Below are 16794 nucleotides of genomic sequence, written 5' to 3' on the forward strand. Positions count from 1 at the left end.
AACTTACTACTCAAGAATGCATACTTAGGTGTTAACTGTAAAGAAAAATAAAAGAAAATAATTGCCATAAAAGTCATAATAATGATTACCTCTGGCAAGGATGGTAGAGCTTATATTTTAAAAGGATATACAGGGTTTCTGAGATTCTGACAATGTCCTAGATTATGGATTTTACTTCATAGACATGTATTATATTTTATATCTTTGTGATGCAATTTTCCATATGAGTATTGTGTTTAATTATAAAATACTCAAAAATATCATTGCTATGCACACAGACACATAAATAAACATCTCATTAAATTGTTCAGATATTATTTAGTTTACTCTATTTCTTTAGAAAAGTTAGGTTGGTCATGATCCTCTAAATTGATTTCATAACACAGTAGATCATAATCAATGAATGGCTATCTCTGTTAGAATAGTGTCCTGTGAGATCTGAACTGTAGATTATAGCCAATGCTTGAACCAACTACAATGTGTTTTCCTAACCAAGAATATCTGTACAAAAAGGAGCACCATTGTTACAGAAACAGTGCTCAATGAACAAAATGAATCAACAGTCTCATTTTTAGGAACGAATAATCCTGCAAAATATGTCTACATGGACTATATATAATAATGATCTAGCCTACCTAAAAAATGTATAATAAATACTAAATATTTATACTTAGCAATTATTATTGACCAAGCTCTGCACTTTTCATATATGAACATATTTAACTTTCATAGCTACCCTGTAAAGTTTTGGGTTGTATTATTTTCATTTCACAGATGAGGAAACTAGGCGGAGAACGTAAATGCTAATAATTTTAAAATAGAATAATCTGGACTTTAGACTTTCTTCTATAGAAGGAGAAAATCCTCAATTTGCATGCTGTGTTGAGATCTTTGTTTGCTAAAGAAAAATGCATTCATAATCTAGAAATTTACCTTGTGAAATTGCTTATAGTTATTTATACTTTTCTATGAATTATTTTATTCTCAACTCAGTGAATAGTCTTACAGGGTTCTTCAACCAATATTTTACATTTAAAGGTTCATTAAATCTGCTTATAGAATTGAAAATTTATGGATGTACTTTTATTAAACAAGTATTAAATCTAATGCTTATCATTTTTCGTATTTTTTAGGTAGAATTGCAACCCAAGTATGAAGACAATCTATACATGTATCTTTATTTTGTCATTTTTATTATTTTTGGTTCATTCTTTACTCTGAATCTGTTCATTGGTGTCATCATAGATAACTTCAACCAACAGAAAAAGAAGATAAGTATAATCAACTTTCTCTTTGCTCGAAGATGTAAACTAAATCGATTGCACTATTTCCTTCAGGTTCCCTAATGCAATCACTAAGAGAAACCAACATAAATCAGAATTATTTTAAGATTAATAATCTGCAAGTTTTTAAAATGACTGATAATTCAGATAGATTTTTAATGTGTCCAGCATGTGAATATGACCTAGTATGGCATAATTTATATGTCAAAATATGCATCTCCCCTAATAGAGATATTAGGGACATTTGAAGAAAATATGGGAGTCAATTTCATGTGATTATTGAGTTGCATTTGATAGCTGGCAAAGAACATGGTTTTAATGAGTGTTGTTTTTATTTCTTTACTTTGGAGGTCAAGACATTTTTATGACAGAGGAACAGAAGAAATACTACAATGCAATGAAAAAACTGGGCTCAAAGAAACCACAAAAACCCATACCTCGTCCTGCTGTAAGAACAGTATACTTTTATCCCAGGTTCACTTTTGCAACAAAAATTGAGAGAAAGTAGTATTTTTGTGAACTTGCCACACAATAATTTTACCTTAATAATGTGACTAAGCAGGCTAAATAGCCTGAATATTTGTATATTTATGACCTGCATAGTTTATACATTTATAATATATATGTAAACATATGCATCTTAACTATAAATAAACATTTTAGTGTTAAATACTAGTAGTAGCACACAGAACTGAAGTCATTAAGGAGATCCTTATAATGTAGAAAAGAACAAACATGCAAACACATACATAACATGGAAATAATGAATGGTCTCTGACTTCAGTAGGAACTTATTGGCGTACTTGATAGATCTCAGGCCCTATTTTCTACAGACTATTAGTGTGTGAAATAGTTTCACAGGTTTTTTTTTTTTCCTACTTAAAAAAAATAGCAAGCTGAGCACGGTCGCACATGTCTGAAATCTTAGCAGCTTGGGTGGCTGAGGCAGAAGGATTGCAAGTTCAAGGCCAGCCTCAGAAACTTAGCAAGGCCCTAAGCAATTTATCAAGATCCTGTCTCAAAATGAAAACCGATGGGGGGGTCTGGGCATGTAGCCCAGTGATAAAGTGCTCCTGGGTTCAAGTCCCAGTACCAATCAATAAATAATCAAAAATCATATTTTCCCTTGCTACCCTGACCAAAAATTGGAGGATGCCATGTTTTTAATAATTTTTTATGGCTCTTCCAATTGTCATTTGCCAATGACTGATGCTTCTGTTTGGCTGCTTCAGGGAACTGCTGTCAGGAGAGTCCTTGAATTATTTCATCACCTCTGGAGGAATAGCTCAGATATTAAATCTCAGGTCTCCTCCCCCAAGGTGCACATAGTGTAAGGCAATCTAACACTATCCAACAATCCTGGCTTCTTGAATCGAATGTGACCATATAAACCTAGCCATAATCAAATGTTCAGTTTGTAGATCTGCCACTAGCTCAAAGAAAGTGAATAGTTACATTGGACAAAATATAAGGAATGTACAGTTTGAGCATAATCATTGAGGAATGATACAATTTGAATGAATGCAAAGAAAAAAATAGAGGACAAATATATGAGAAAATGTACACTTCAAGTCCTTCAAATTAAAAAAAAAAGTCCTTCTCCTTTTCTCCTTTATGAAGAGAAAAGATTTTTTTAATAGTAGACAGTTAGATGAGATAAGATGACCACATGTGTCTGAAGAAATAGTTTTTAATTGAGCAAGTGCAATGTAGTTAAGCGATCAGCATAGTAATGTGAAGAAAAAGACATTTTTTAGAGAGCTTTACACAGAGACTGGTATGGGAATAATTCCAGGCCATAGCTAAGAAAATAAACACATCTATGTAAACATCAATCTGTAATCTGGGCCATACCAACAGGATTGGAACGAAAGAGCCAACTGGGTCAAGAAGAAGAAAACTCAATGGATGAGACAGCTGTGCAGCGTAGGAAACAAAATATGATGTATAGATAAGAGAATCTAAAATGGTTGACATTTTACAAAATTATTGGTTCTGTGGATATAAATTGGAATCTTTAAAAATGTTTGCAAGTAATATTTAGGTGTTATGAAATGTCCAGATTGAGACTAGAATTTTGAAGTTGTCAGAACAGAATTTGGTTGAGTTTTGAAATACAGATCCATTTTTTTAATTTGTTCTAATTAGTTATACATGATGGTAGAATGCATTTGGACACATCACATGTAAATGGAGTATAATTTTCATTCTTCTGGTTGTGCATGGTGTAGAATCACACTGGTCACATAACCATATATGTACATAGGGTAATAATGTTCGATTCATTTTACTATCATCCTACCCCCATACCCCCTTCCCTCCTTTCACTCCCCTCTGTTTAATTCAGGGTACCTCTATTATTCCCTAGCCCCCTGCCTTATTATGAATTGGAATCCACACATCAGAGAAAATATTTGGCCTTTGTTTTGGAGGGATTGGCTTATTTCACTTAGCATGATATTCTCCAACTCCATCCATTTATCTGCAAATGACATAATTTTATTATCCTTTAAGGCTGAGTAATATTCCATTGTGTATACATACACATTTTCTTTATTTCTTCATCTGTTGAAGGGCATTTAGGTTGGTTCCATAGTTTGGCTATTGTGAATTGAGCTACTATAACATTGATGTGGCTGCATCACTGTAGCCATTTTTGAAAAATAATTAGAAAAGACAAAAGTCCTGAGCATTAATCCTTGGGCACTTCTCCAAGTTATAGGAAAAGTAAATCAATGAGAGAATGAGAGTGATTAAACAGTGCATATCTTAAAAAAAAAAAAACAAGCAAGAAAGATTTTCCATTAAATAACACATAGGCTTACCTGGGTAGTGGTAGGGATGCATGTGAAAATATCAATGCACTTAGATAAAATATTATCAGTGATAGTTTCGAAAGTTAGGAAATAATCTGATAAAATCCATCTATTCATTCATTCATTAACTATTCGTGCACTATGCTAAGAATTTTAATTAAAATATTCAACAATCTACAGTCCAGCTAATTCAAAAGATAATAATCATAAGTGACATTAACAAATGGAAATATCCTAGAAAGAGCAGATACATGGAGCTCTGAATGTAGATAAGAGGCAAGGGTTGATTAGGGAAGTTAAGGCTTTACCAATGTTATGCATTAGCTGAGGGTCCATGAGAAAGTATGATAGGAAAAATGGGATGTGAAAAGCCCTATAGAAGGGGTTCATTTGGGACATTTTGATAACTACAAGTAGGAGGGACCAGGCTTTATAGGAATTCTCTTTATCCTAAGAGCAGTAGTAAAACATCAGTACAGACCTAGTCAGTTTAGTTTTTGCAGTGATCACTCAAGCTGTTCTACAGAGACAGATATGTGCATGTTGGAGACAAGTTTGGGAGTTATTTCAAAGATGGTAGGTAGCCTGAGCCAGAGTGAAAGAATGAGAAATGAATATGAGTGAAAGTAGATGGATTTGTGAGCTATCACCAACGTGGAATTAGAAGGTGTGTATATTAACTGAATATGGGAAAGACAACAGGGAAACAAAAATGTTGAGTTTTTGCCCTGCACACTGGTTGAACAGTGGTGTCATATGAGAAACAAGAGTGTTGAGAAACTGAAGATGGTAGTTTGCATAATTTGGCAACCAAATAGCGAGAAAGAGAGAAAAAGTGAATAATTAGAAGAAGTAGTGAAAATGAAGATTTCTTAAGATTGAGAGATTAGGTCTGAAGCACAGTAAAAGGAATCTGGAGAAGAAAATATTGAAGAGTGAGAAAAAACAAACACGGAATAAAGTTGGACAGACTGTGGGTCAAAAACATAATACTCTAGGTTAGAGTGAATTTTGACTATCACAAAAAAGTGTGGAAATCAAGATAATGTGATATGAATAAAGAAGTAGAAGTTTTTCTTTACACTAATTAATTTTATTGTTGCCAAGAATGAAAAGGAGAAGGAGGGGAAGAAGGGTGGGGAAATGGGAAATTTCTGAGAAGGTTAGAATGATCCTGTGAACAATGAGGGATGAAAGATTGCTACTTGATGTTTAGGACCAAGATGAAGTTGGGGAACATATTCTTTGTTGGGGAAGGATTCAAGGTTATACATTTTTCCCCAGCATATTCTGCACCATAGGATTTAAATTGGAGATAGCACATAGTGAGTCATGATTGGAGTTGAACATTGTCATCCTATTTGAAAACTTATGGGCAGGGAATCTAAGGAACTTTTTATTGATCTTGATAATATGAAAATTTTGGATTTTAAGGTAGTTTAATATTATTACACCCTAAATGCTACTGCTGTGAGACAAAAATGACAATTTGGACCTTGAAAGTCTGCAAACAAGTGGAAAAGAGAAAACCAAAGTTAAATAAGTGCCAACCAGGGGCTAGGGTTGTGGCTCAGTGGTAGAGTGCTTTCCTTGCACATGTGAGGCACTGGGTTCGATCCTCAGCAACACATTAATTAAAAAATTAATTAATTAGTTAATCAAATAAAGGTATTTTGTCCATCTACAACTAAAAAAAAAATTTAAAGTGCCAACCATTTGAAAGCAGTATGGAGATTCCATGAAAAGCTGGGAATGGAACCACCATTTCCCAGCTATCCCACTCCTCAGTCTATAATCAAAGGACTTAAAAACAGCATACTACAGGGATACAGCCACATCAGTGTTTACAGCAACACAATTCACAATAGCTAAAATGTGCAACTAACCTATATGTCCTTCTATAGATGAATGGATAAAGAAAATGTGGTATATATACACAATGGAATATTACTCAGCAATAAAAGAGAATAAAATTATGGCATTTGCAGATAACTGGATGGAGTTGGAGAATACAATGCTAAGTGAAGTTGGCCAATCCCCCCCCAAAAAAAAACAAATTCCAAATGTTTTCTCTGATATAAGGAGGCTGATTCATAGTGGGGTTTGGAGGGGGAGCATGGGAGGATTAGATGAACTCTAGATAAAGCAAAGGGGTGGGAGGGGAAGGGAGGAGGAATGGGGGTAAAAATGATGGTGGAATGAAATGGATATCATTACCCTAAGTACATGTATGAAGATACAAAGAGTGTGAATATACTTTGTATACAACCAGAGATATGAAAAATGCTCTATATGTATAATATGGATAGTAATGCATTCTGCTGTCCAATATAACAAATAAGAATAAAAAATTTTAAAAATGAAATATTGAAATATTACATCATAAATTTTATGATAGATGAAAAACAAAGTTTTCTGAAAGCATAGAGCGCTTAAAATTTAAAACTGCACTATAAGTCCATAGCAGAGAAGTGACAGGATTTGTTTAGATGGGAGACAGGTAAACATGATAAAAATGATACAATAGAATCTGCAAATTTTAATAAGAATGTAGAAATAAGGGGAATACAATACTTTCAAAGGTAAACTAGAGTAAGTAAGAAATAAGAAGGGACTGTAGGAAATGAAATTAGACACATTTATTGGGTAGAAAAAGACCCTGAGAGGACTGTCCCAGATGAAATAATAGAAGTCCAGTCCAGCAGACCAAATATGAATTCAAAGAATAAAGCAAAATACAATGAGTATTGTTTGATACCCAAAAATTTCTATTGGAAGTAATAGAAGTCTTGCAGCAGAAGATGGTAGAGCACTGGAATGGAGAATCCAGAACAATGTAAGTGTCAGGATCTGGGCAAGCTATAGATCTATCAATGTGCCAAGGTATCAATGTATTGGTAGCAGTCATTCCAGTTGAGAAGATAGAGAAAGACAGCTCCCAGAAATTGTCAGGACCCACCGCTGTAGTGTCTAAAATATTAAGCAGATACAGACAAAATAGAATAAAACAGGATCTGGTAATCAGAACTGGCATACGAGTTAAGAATGTAATTTTACAAGATCAAAATTGACTAGGACAGTATCTGAATTGTGAATTATATCTTTTTCTTTATTTCCTTTTCTTTTTTTTTTCTGCTGGGGATTGAACCCAGGGTCTCCCACATGTTAGGCAAGTGCTCTGCCTCTGTGCTACTACATCCCATCCTGAACTATACACTTTTTAAAAGATATTTTAATTCTTACAGAAGAGTTGCTCCATATAATCTTTGCAAAGATTTTCTTGTGTGAAGGAAGAGCATCTTACATCATAACCCTAGATAACTTATCAAAAGTGAGGAATTAACCTTGGTACAGTTCCATGGTGCAGAATAAAGAATTTGATCCAATTTCATCAGTTTTCCACTAATGTAAAAAAAAACATTTTCTTAAACTATAATATTAAGAAAAATAACCAATAAAAATTAATTTTAAAAACTATAATATTAAGATGCTATAGCTATGTAGAGAGGAAAGAGGTCAAAACAAGAAATAAATGAGAGAAAATTCTAAAGATGTATTTATTTATTAGATCTATAAGGTAATTTTAACACCTACTCCCCAGCACATGGAATACAAATATTTGTTATAGTTACAAATATTTACTGACTGTCTTTCATACACATAATACATGCACCAAGATCATAATAATTGGTTTGTAACCTATAGCCAGTTTATAAAATTTGCATTATGAGTAGTGTACATAAACTAACTCATGTGAAAAGAATTGGATATTTCAATATACAGAATTATCTATTACATATACAGTAAATGTGGTGTGGTTTTATAGAAGCTACATTTTCATATTGCTGTGAGATAAGTTGAATTAGATTTTATTGAAGTTTCTGAGTAAATTATTTATTTTATTTGTTTCAGAACAAATTCCAAGGAATGGTGTTTGATTTTGTAACCAAACAAGTCTTTGACATCAGCATCATGATCCTCATCTGCCTCAACATGGTCACCATGATGGTGGAAACTGATGACCAGAGTCAAGAAATGACGAATATTCTATACTGGATTAACCTGGTGTTCATTGTTCTGTTCACTGGAGAATGTGTGCTGAAACTAATCTCCCTTCGTTACTACTATTTTACCATTGGATGGAATATTTTTGATTTTGTGGTGGTCATTCTCTCCATTGTAGGTAAGAAGAGGTGCTTTTATTAAATTAAGGAATTTAATAGTGAAAATTTGTGTTTCAAAACTTTAGAGGTGTTTTTCACTAATTTTTTCATTCATTTCAAAATTTTATTTGTATTCCAATAGTCTGTTCTTCAATTTGTTATTTATCCAATTTTGTCTGTGCATGAAGTGATGTGTTGATTTTTTTTAAATGTTCAGCTTTCATTTATCACCTTGTCCCATTTCAGAAGACAATAACTACAACTTGTTGTAATACTCTTGTGCCCAGTAATATTCCTGTGGTATAGATAAGTCTTGGTTTGAATAAACTAAGATACACATTTACACATAAATCATGTGGTCAAATAGTTCATAAATATGATGTCATTGGTAATTGAAATAGTGTATGTATAAATTAATATACATGATTACACATATAAACATAATGCTATATTTGAATCAGATTTTTTCTATGATTTTGAACATTCCTTTTCATAAATAGATATTATGTTCAAAAAATCTGATTCATTATCATCAAAGTATACTAAATTCTTATGTGTAAAATACTCAGTGAGATGCTAGAAGTCATTTTAGAAGATTTTAGACAAGGCTTAGTCTATTTGAGAAAAGGAACATATACAGAAAAGTAAAATAGTGTACAGCATAACTCATTTTATTTCACTTTTCATGGGTTTTTTAAACAAATTAATGGTTCGTGGCAACTCTGCATCAAGCAAGCATATTGACACTATTTTTCTAACAGTTCAGATAATCATTAACACTATTTAGAAAAAAGTATTGTAATAAAGGTGTATGTATATGTTTCAGAAACAATGTTACTATACGTTTAATAAGCCACAGAATAGAATAATCATAAACTTTTAGATGGCCAGAAAATCAAGGAATTCATGTGACTCACTTTATTGTTGTATTTGCTTTATTGTGCTTATCTGGAACCAACACTGCAAATCTCCACAGTATGTCTGTATTCCTATTTACACTACTTTCTCTAATAGAATAGAACATTATAAAAATGTATAATTCAATATTGTCCTCCTATATAATGACATGAGGTAATAATATAGTCATTAAAAGATGAGGAATATAAAAAGTTGATCTTTTAGAAGTTGAGAATCGAATGGTGTTTTACCAAAGGATAGGGACAGTATGGAGGAGGGCAGATGGGGAGGGCTTATCAATGAGGATTATTGTTTTTTGGCAGTGTTGGGGATTAAACCCAGGACTTAGTGCTTGCTAGGAAAACTCTACCACTCACAACACCCCAAGCCAGGAATAAGTTATAGTTAGGGAAGAGTATAAAGTGTTGGTGTGATACCACACAGTATGGTGACTATAGATTATAATAATGCATGTTATATTTTTAAAAGCTAGAAAGGAAGATTTTTATTCTTTACTCTATTAATGTAAATGTTCGAGGATAGAGGTTTAGGGTAATTTTAACATTACACAATGTAACATATATTGGGACATCACATGGTACCCCATAAATATGTGCATTTTTGCTTTTGAAAGCAATACAATTTTGTTTTAACAGATGAGATTTCAGGGTCAAACAGATCTGACCTGGGATCCCCTATTTGTGCTTATCAGCTCTGTGAACTAAGACAAGTTACATCAGCTCTCCAATTCCTGGTTCTCCAAGAAATATTTTTGTAAAGTATTATTGCAAGGATTAAATCAGGTTATGTAAATAAATGTATTTATCACTCTGCTTAGCATGAAGGAAATACTCGGTAAAGGTTCCTTTAACAACAGAAAGTTGAAATTATCACCATTTCATACTGCATAACACCAAAAGCTAGGATTCAGTTTCCAGTGTGTCTTTCTCCAAAGCCAGGATTTTCTCTCTGTTCCCAAATATAACAAGCTCACTCTCACTATCTCAGAAGGACAAGAACTCTCATGTTCCTAATCATAAATCTTATTTTATCTTTTACTACTTATACAAATAGAAGGACTAGTATTTCTATGTTGGCTACTGTCTATAACATCTTTAGACTTTCAATGGTTGACTCATTATTTTAATAGGTGCTTTTTGATCAGGGAATATTGACCATTAGGTATCTTCATTTGATATAAAGTCTTTAATGTTATAAAACCAAAATACCAATTTCATTTTACTGAACAACTACTGAATGTATATATATACACACACACACACACACATACATATATATATATATGTATGTGTGTGTGTGTATATATATATATATTGAGTTATATGTGCATGTATGTGTAGCTAACTCTTATATATACTTTTTGTAAAACCTAATAAGTATTCATCTTACAATGTAAATAATTGTTTTCTACTATTATTAACACTATTTTTGTTGGTTAATGGTTTTCCACAGGAATGTTTCTTGCTGAGCTGATAGAAAAATATTTTGTGTCCCCAACCCTGTTCCGAGTGATCCGTCTTGCCAGGATTGGCCGAATCCTACGTCTGATCAAAGGGGCTAAGGGGATCCGCACACTGCTCTTTGCTTTAATGATGTCCCTTCCTGCCTTGTTTAACATTGGCCTCCTGCTCTTCCTGGTCATGTTCATCTATGCCATCTTTGGAATGTCTAACTTTGCCTATGTTAAGAGGGAAGTTGGAATTGATGACATGTTCAATTTTGAGACCTTTGGCAACAGCATGATCTGCCTGTTTCAAATCACCACCTCTGCTGGCTGGGATGGATTGCTGGCACCTATTCTCAACAGTGGACCTCCAGACTGTGACCCTGAAAAAGATCATCCTGGAAGTTCAGTTAAAGGAGACTGTGGGAACCCCTCTGTTGGGATTTTCTTTTTTGTCAGTTACATCATCATATCCTTTCTGGTTGTAGTGAACATGTACATCGCTGTCATCCTGGAGAACTTCAGTGTTGCTACTGAAGAAAGTGCAGAGCCCCTGAGTGAGGATGACTTTGAGATGTTCTATGAGGTTTGGGAGAAGTTTGATCCTGATGCAACCCAGTTCATTGAGTTTGCCAAGCTCTCTGATTTTGCAGATGCCCTAGATCCTCCTCTTCTCATAGCAAAACCAAACAAAGTCCAGCTCATTGCTATGGACCTGCCAATGGTCAGTGGAGACCGTATCCATTGCCTCGATATTTTATTTGCTTTTACAAAGCGCGTTTTGGGTGAGAGTGGAGAAATGGATGCCCTTCGAATACAGATGGAAGAGCGTTTCATGGCATCAAACCCCTCCAAAGTCTCTTATGAACCCATCACCACCACTTTGAAGCGCAAGCAAGAGGAGGTGTCTGCTATTGTTATCCAGAGAGCTTACAGACGCTACCTCCTGAAGCAGAAAGTTAAAAAGGTTTCATCTATCTATAAGAAAGACAAAGGCAAAGAAGGTGATGGAACACCTATCAAAGAAGAAATCCTCATTGACAAACTAAATGAGAATTCTACTCCAGAGAAAACCGATGTGACACCTTCCACCACTTCTCCCCCTTCCTACGATAGTGTGACAAAACCGGAAAAAGAAAAATTTGAAAAAGACAAATCAGAAAAGGAAGACAAAGGGAAAGATATCAGGGAAAGTAAAAAGTAAAAATAAACAAAGAATATACTCCATTTTGTGATCAATTGTTTACAGCCTGTGATGGTGATGTATTTGTGTCAACAGGACTCCCACAGGAGGTCAATGCCAAACTGACTGTTTTTACAAATGTATACTTAAGGTCAGTGCCTATAACAAGACAGGGACCTCTGTTTAGCAAACTGGGACTCAATAAATCAGAGAAATAGCATCGAAAGGAGGTTTCTGTTTTCACAACCAGCTGACACTGCTGAAGAGCAGAGAGTAATGGCTACTCAGACTATAGGAACCAATTGAAGGGGGGAGGGAAGTTAAATTTTTATGTGAATTTAACATGTGACACTTGATAACAGTAATCGTCACCACTGTTTGTTTTAACTGCCACACCTGCCATATTTTTACAAATGTGTGCTGTGAATGATCACCTTTTTTTTTTTTCGATTCACAGGTTGTTTACTATTATACGTGACTATTTTTGTAAATGGGTTTATGTTTGGGGAGAGGGATTAAAGGGAGGGAATTATACATTTCTCTATCGTATAACTGGATATATTTTAAATGAAGGCATGCTGCAATTCTCATTCACACATAAAAAGAAAATCACATCACAAAAGGAAAGAGTTTACTTCTTGTTTCAGGATGTTTTTAGATTTTTGAGGTGCTTAAATAGCTATTCATATTTTTAAGGTGTTTCATCCAGAAAAATTTTAATGTGCCTGTAAATGTTCCACAGAATCACAAGCATTGAAGAATTGTTTTATTTTTACATAATCCATTATATGTACATGTATATATGTATATATGTATATGTGCGTGTATATACATATATATGTATACACACATGCACACACAGAGACACATACGTACCATTACATAGTCACTCAGAGTCCCAGCAGCATGACTATAACAATTTTGATAAGTGTCCTTTGGCATAAAAGAAAAACATCCTATCAGTCCTTTCTAAGAAACCTGAATTGACCAAAAAGCATCCCACCACCACTTTATTAAATTGATTCCGCTTTTTCCTGCAGTATTGTTTAGCCATCTTCTGCTCTTGGTAAGGTTGACATAATATATGTCAATTTAAAAAAATAAAAGTCTGCTTTGTAAATAGTAATTTTACCCAGTGGTGCATGTTTGAGCAAACAAAAATGATGATTTAAGCACAGTATTTATTGCATCAAATATGTACCACAGTAAGTATAGTTTGCAAGCTTTCAACAGGTAATATGATGTAATTGGTTCCATTATAGTTTGAAGCTGTCACTGCTGCATGTTTCTCTTGCCGATGCTGCTGTATCTTATTCCTTCCACTGTTCAGAAGTCTAATATGGGAAGCCATATGTCAGTGGTGAAGTGAAGCAAATTGTTCTCTCAAGACCTCATTCTTCATGTCGTTGAGCAATAGGTTGCAGCAAACAACGAAGAGCTTCTTGCTTTTTCTTCTTCCAATCTTAATTGAACACTCTGGTGAAAAGCCTGACTGTACGAACATGTTGCAAGCTGCTTAGATCTGTTGAAAATATATGGTTAGAGTTTTCTAAGAAAATATAAATACTGTAAAAAGTTCATTTTATTTTATTTTTCAGCCTTTTGTACATAAAAGGAGAAATTAAAAGTATCTTCAGGTTGATGTCACAGTCACTATTTTCAGTTTCTGTTCCCAGCACTTTTAATTAAAGCACTTCACAAAATAAGAAACAAGGACTAAGATGCAGTGTAGGTTTCTGCTTTTCTATTAGTACTGTATGTAAACTTGCACACATTTCAATGTGAAAAACAATTCTCAGACTGAGTCTAATGTTTATTTGCTTTCAAATAGTAATGCCTTATCATTGAAAGAGGCTTAAGGAAAGATCAGTTGGTATTCTTGGCATTGCTTGAATTGGATGTTTCCACCTAGTCTTTTTATTCAGTAACCATCAGTCTTTTCCAATGTTCGTTTACACAGATAGATCTAATCTCACTGCTCCATATGGCACTAGCACTGTATCAGATGTGATATGGGATCCAAGCATTTTTTTTTCTTCACAAAACCAGGTAGTGAAATTATATTACCAGTTACAGCAAAACATTTTGTGTTTCACAAGCAACATTAAACGTAGATTCTTTATACTAAAGCTATTGACTTGTAGTGTGTTGGTGAAATGCATGCAGGAAAATGCTATTACCATAAAGAACGGTAAACCACATTACAATCAAGCCAAAAGAATAAAGGTTCTGCTTTTGTTTTTGTATTTTATTGTTCTGTCTCTGTTTCTATCTTTGAAATGCCACTTAAAGGTAAATTTCTATCATGTAAAAATGATCTATCAGAAAAAATAATGTAAAGAATACACATTAAATATAATAATTCATCTTTAAATTTTTTCATGGAATGGAAAATTAAGAAGAGTGTATTGGATATCTAGTTTTAATATTGGCCAAAAACCTAGAAATGGTATCAGGTAGAGTAGTGGAAAGTTACAAAAATTAATAAAAAATTGACTAATATTTTAAGTTGTGATCCTTTCTCCTTCCCGCCTACCTCTTGTTTTGCTTTGTTTTTCACTTTTCCATTTCAGTTCCTTTGTTATTTATTCTTTTTTTAAGTTAAGAAAAATTGTAGTTGTAGATGGACAGAATGCCTTTATTTTATTTGTTTATTTTTATATGGTGCTGAGGTTCAAACCCAGTGCCTCACACATGCTAGGCAAGCACTCTCTGAGCTGCAGCCCCAGCCCAGTGTTATTTATCCTTGATCTACTTTTCTGTATATTCTTCCTTTCTTTCCTTGGGTCCTTAGCATTTTACATTCATTATATCCTTCTGGTTTCTTTCCTAGTCACCAAACATCTTATTTATTACAATCTGTGGACAATGACTCCATGCATTTAGGCACGTGATTATTTGCTGTCACTCGGTAAAATCTAAACATTGTCTATATATTTGTTTTTACAATTTCCTTAGCAAAAATTCTTAGAAACTTTTCAACTGCTCGTGATATATAGATAAACAGAATTCACAGATTAGACAGATTTCATTTTCCCATTTAATTATGCACAGTTTGGGAACTGTTACTCAATTCTGACTACATATTAGAATTATTTAAGAAGTTTTTTTTTTTTTTTTAAATGCCAATGTATGGATGAATGCCAGAGCAACTGAATTCATATCTCTGGCGATGACATTAAGGAACTAATATTGTTAAGGCTCTTCACTGATACTGATTCATACTAAAAGTTGAGGACCAATGAGTTAGGGTCCTCCTTGCCCAATAGTAAAACAATATTCTACTGTAAGTAAGTGATACTGATGCACTTTTATCAGAAGTTCTCCACTAGGACTGTGTTTGGTAGAAAAGGAATTAGAATGACATAGGGAACTTTTTCAAATCTCTCTCTCTCTCTCTCTCTCACACACACACACACACACACACACACACACTATATGGCACCTCAATCATCCTTGTATATGAAGTGGTTTGAAGATGGGCATAATCTAGAAAACACTATCAAATCATAAAACCAGTCCTGGGTGAATCTTACATGCTTTGTTGCAGTGGAACCATTAAATTGGACCAATACGAAGTAGCTCAAAGTGATCAGCCAAATAAAAAAAAAAATAGATTCCATTTTTTATTACTAACTTTTATATAGACAGAATAGGCTCCCATTCTCAACTTCTCCATTCTTGGGATACTTCTCATAATCAACTCTTTTCCTGAATTCTGTATAATACAGGCCAGAACACAACCAGAAGGGAGATGAGAGGGAAAGAAAAATGCCTAGAAAGTGAGTGAAGGATGTCTAAGAAATGGGAAAGTTGTTTTATAAATTATCTCCTAAACAAAGTCTGTTGTTAATACCTGCAGCAATGGTGGGGCAGGGGGAAGGAAAGAGTTTCGAGGGAAGAAATTTTTTCTTAGTTACTAACATGACAGGTCTGCAGGAAAAAACATATTTCTCCTCCTTTTTTTTTTTTTTTTAAGAAAAATACCTGTGTAAAAGAGGAAGAAAACATGATGCAATTAACTGTTATGATGGTGGATTTACATTGGGTTTTTCCTTTCACTTGTCAAAATAAGTTCTGAGAGTCTACTATATATTAAGTTTGTGATAGAAGCTGAGAGATCAAAGATGAAACTTAACAACCTACAGGAAAATGAACCCGAACTGAAGAACCTGGAAAGCCCCACTAAAGCATGTGTGGGCAAGGTGACCTGCTACCGTTGAGCAGGTCAGGTACATTTGTGCCTAAGTATTGAGGCAACTTTGCCCATTCTGCATTTAGTATTTGTCAGCTATCTCATTTCCCCACCTCTTTATTTTGGAATTCTGTTTTTCTATCACTTAGTACAGCATACATATTTTTAAAGAGTTTAGAGTGTTTTTTTAATCCTGTGTGATGTTCCTTTTTAAATTACTTTTAATTTTTATTGGTTCTTTTTAGTTATACATGACAGTAGAACCCATTTTGCTATAATTACATGGAATATATCTTATTCTGATTCAAATATAAAGACAGAGGAAGCCAAACTTTTTTCAAGTTACAAATTATTCCTTGAAATCACAACCTGACCAAAGTCAAGGATCTCTTTCTCTCACAGAATTCAATAAAGACTCATCTAGAGTCTCACCAACAGTTGTGAGCATTTCCAGGCTTCACACAATAAAGCACACCATCATGTTTCACATTATTTCCTCCCAGATCCATATTCTTTTTTATTGTTGTTCTTTTCAGATATACATGACAGTAGAGTGTATTTTGACATATTATACATACATGGAGCATAACTTCCATTCTTGTGGTTGTACATGATGTAGAGTTTTACTGGTAATGTATTCATATATGAACATAGGAAAGTTATGTCCAATTAATTCTATTGGCTTTCCTATTCCCATCCCCTCACTTTTCCCTTCATTCCCCTTTGTCTAACCCAATAAACTTTTTTTTTTTTTTTTTTTTTTTTTTTTTTTTTTTTTTTTTTTTTTTTTTT

The 16794-nt window shown here is 33.8% G+C and overlaps 2 protein-coding genes across 10 annotated transcripts in view; one reads left to right on the forward strand and one right to left on the reverse strand.

Annotated features, from left to right (window-relative positions):
- The window catches only part of Scn2a (sodium voltage-gated channel alpha subunit 2), a 151696-nt gene extending 137640 nt beyond the window's left edge, over positions 1–14056 (forward strand). For all 5 annotated transcript variants that reach the window (XM_048812408.1, XM_048812407.1, XM_015478974.2 and 2 more), the window contains 4 exons: positions 1134–1271; positions 1627–1731; positions 8012–8282; positions 10633–14056. In XM_048812408.1, coding sequence (XP_048668365.1) covers positions 1134–1271; positions 1627–1731; positions 8012–8282; positions 10633–11828 — 1710 coding nt within the window. In that variant the 3' untranslated portion in view covers positions 11829–14056. The remainder of the gene's footprint in view (positions 1–1133; positions 1272–1626; positions 1732–8011; positions 8283–10632) is intronic.
- LOC107136895 (sodium channel protein type 1 subunit alpha) overlaps positions 1–16794 on the reverse strand; it is a 939664-nt gene that overhangs the window by 285351 nt on the left and 637519 nt on the right. The gene's annotated exons all lie outside the window — the stretch shown is intronic.

Source organism: Marmota marmota, unplaced genomic scaffold (assembly GCF_001458135.2).
Source record: "Marmota marmota marmota unplaced genomic scaffold, marMar, whole genome shotgun sequence".
NCBI lineage: Eukaryota > Metazoa > Chordata > Mammalia > Rodentia > Sciuridae > Marmota > Marmota marmota.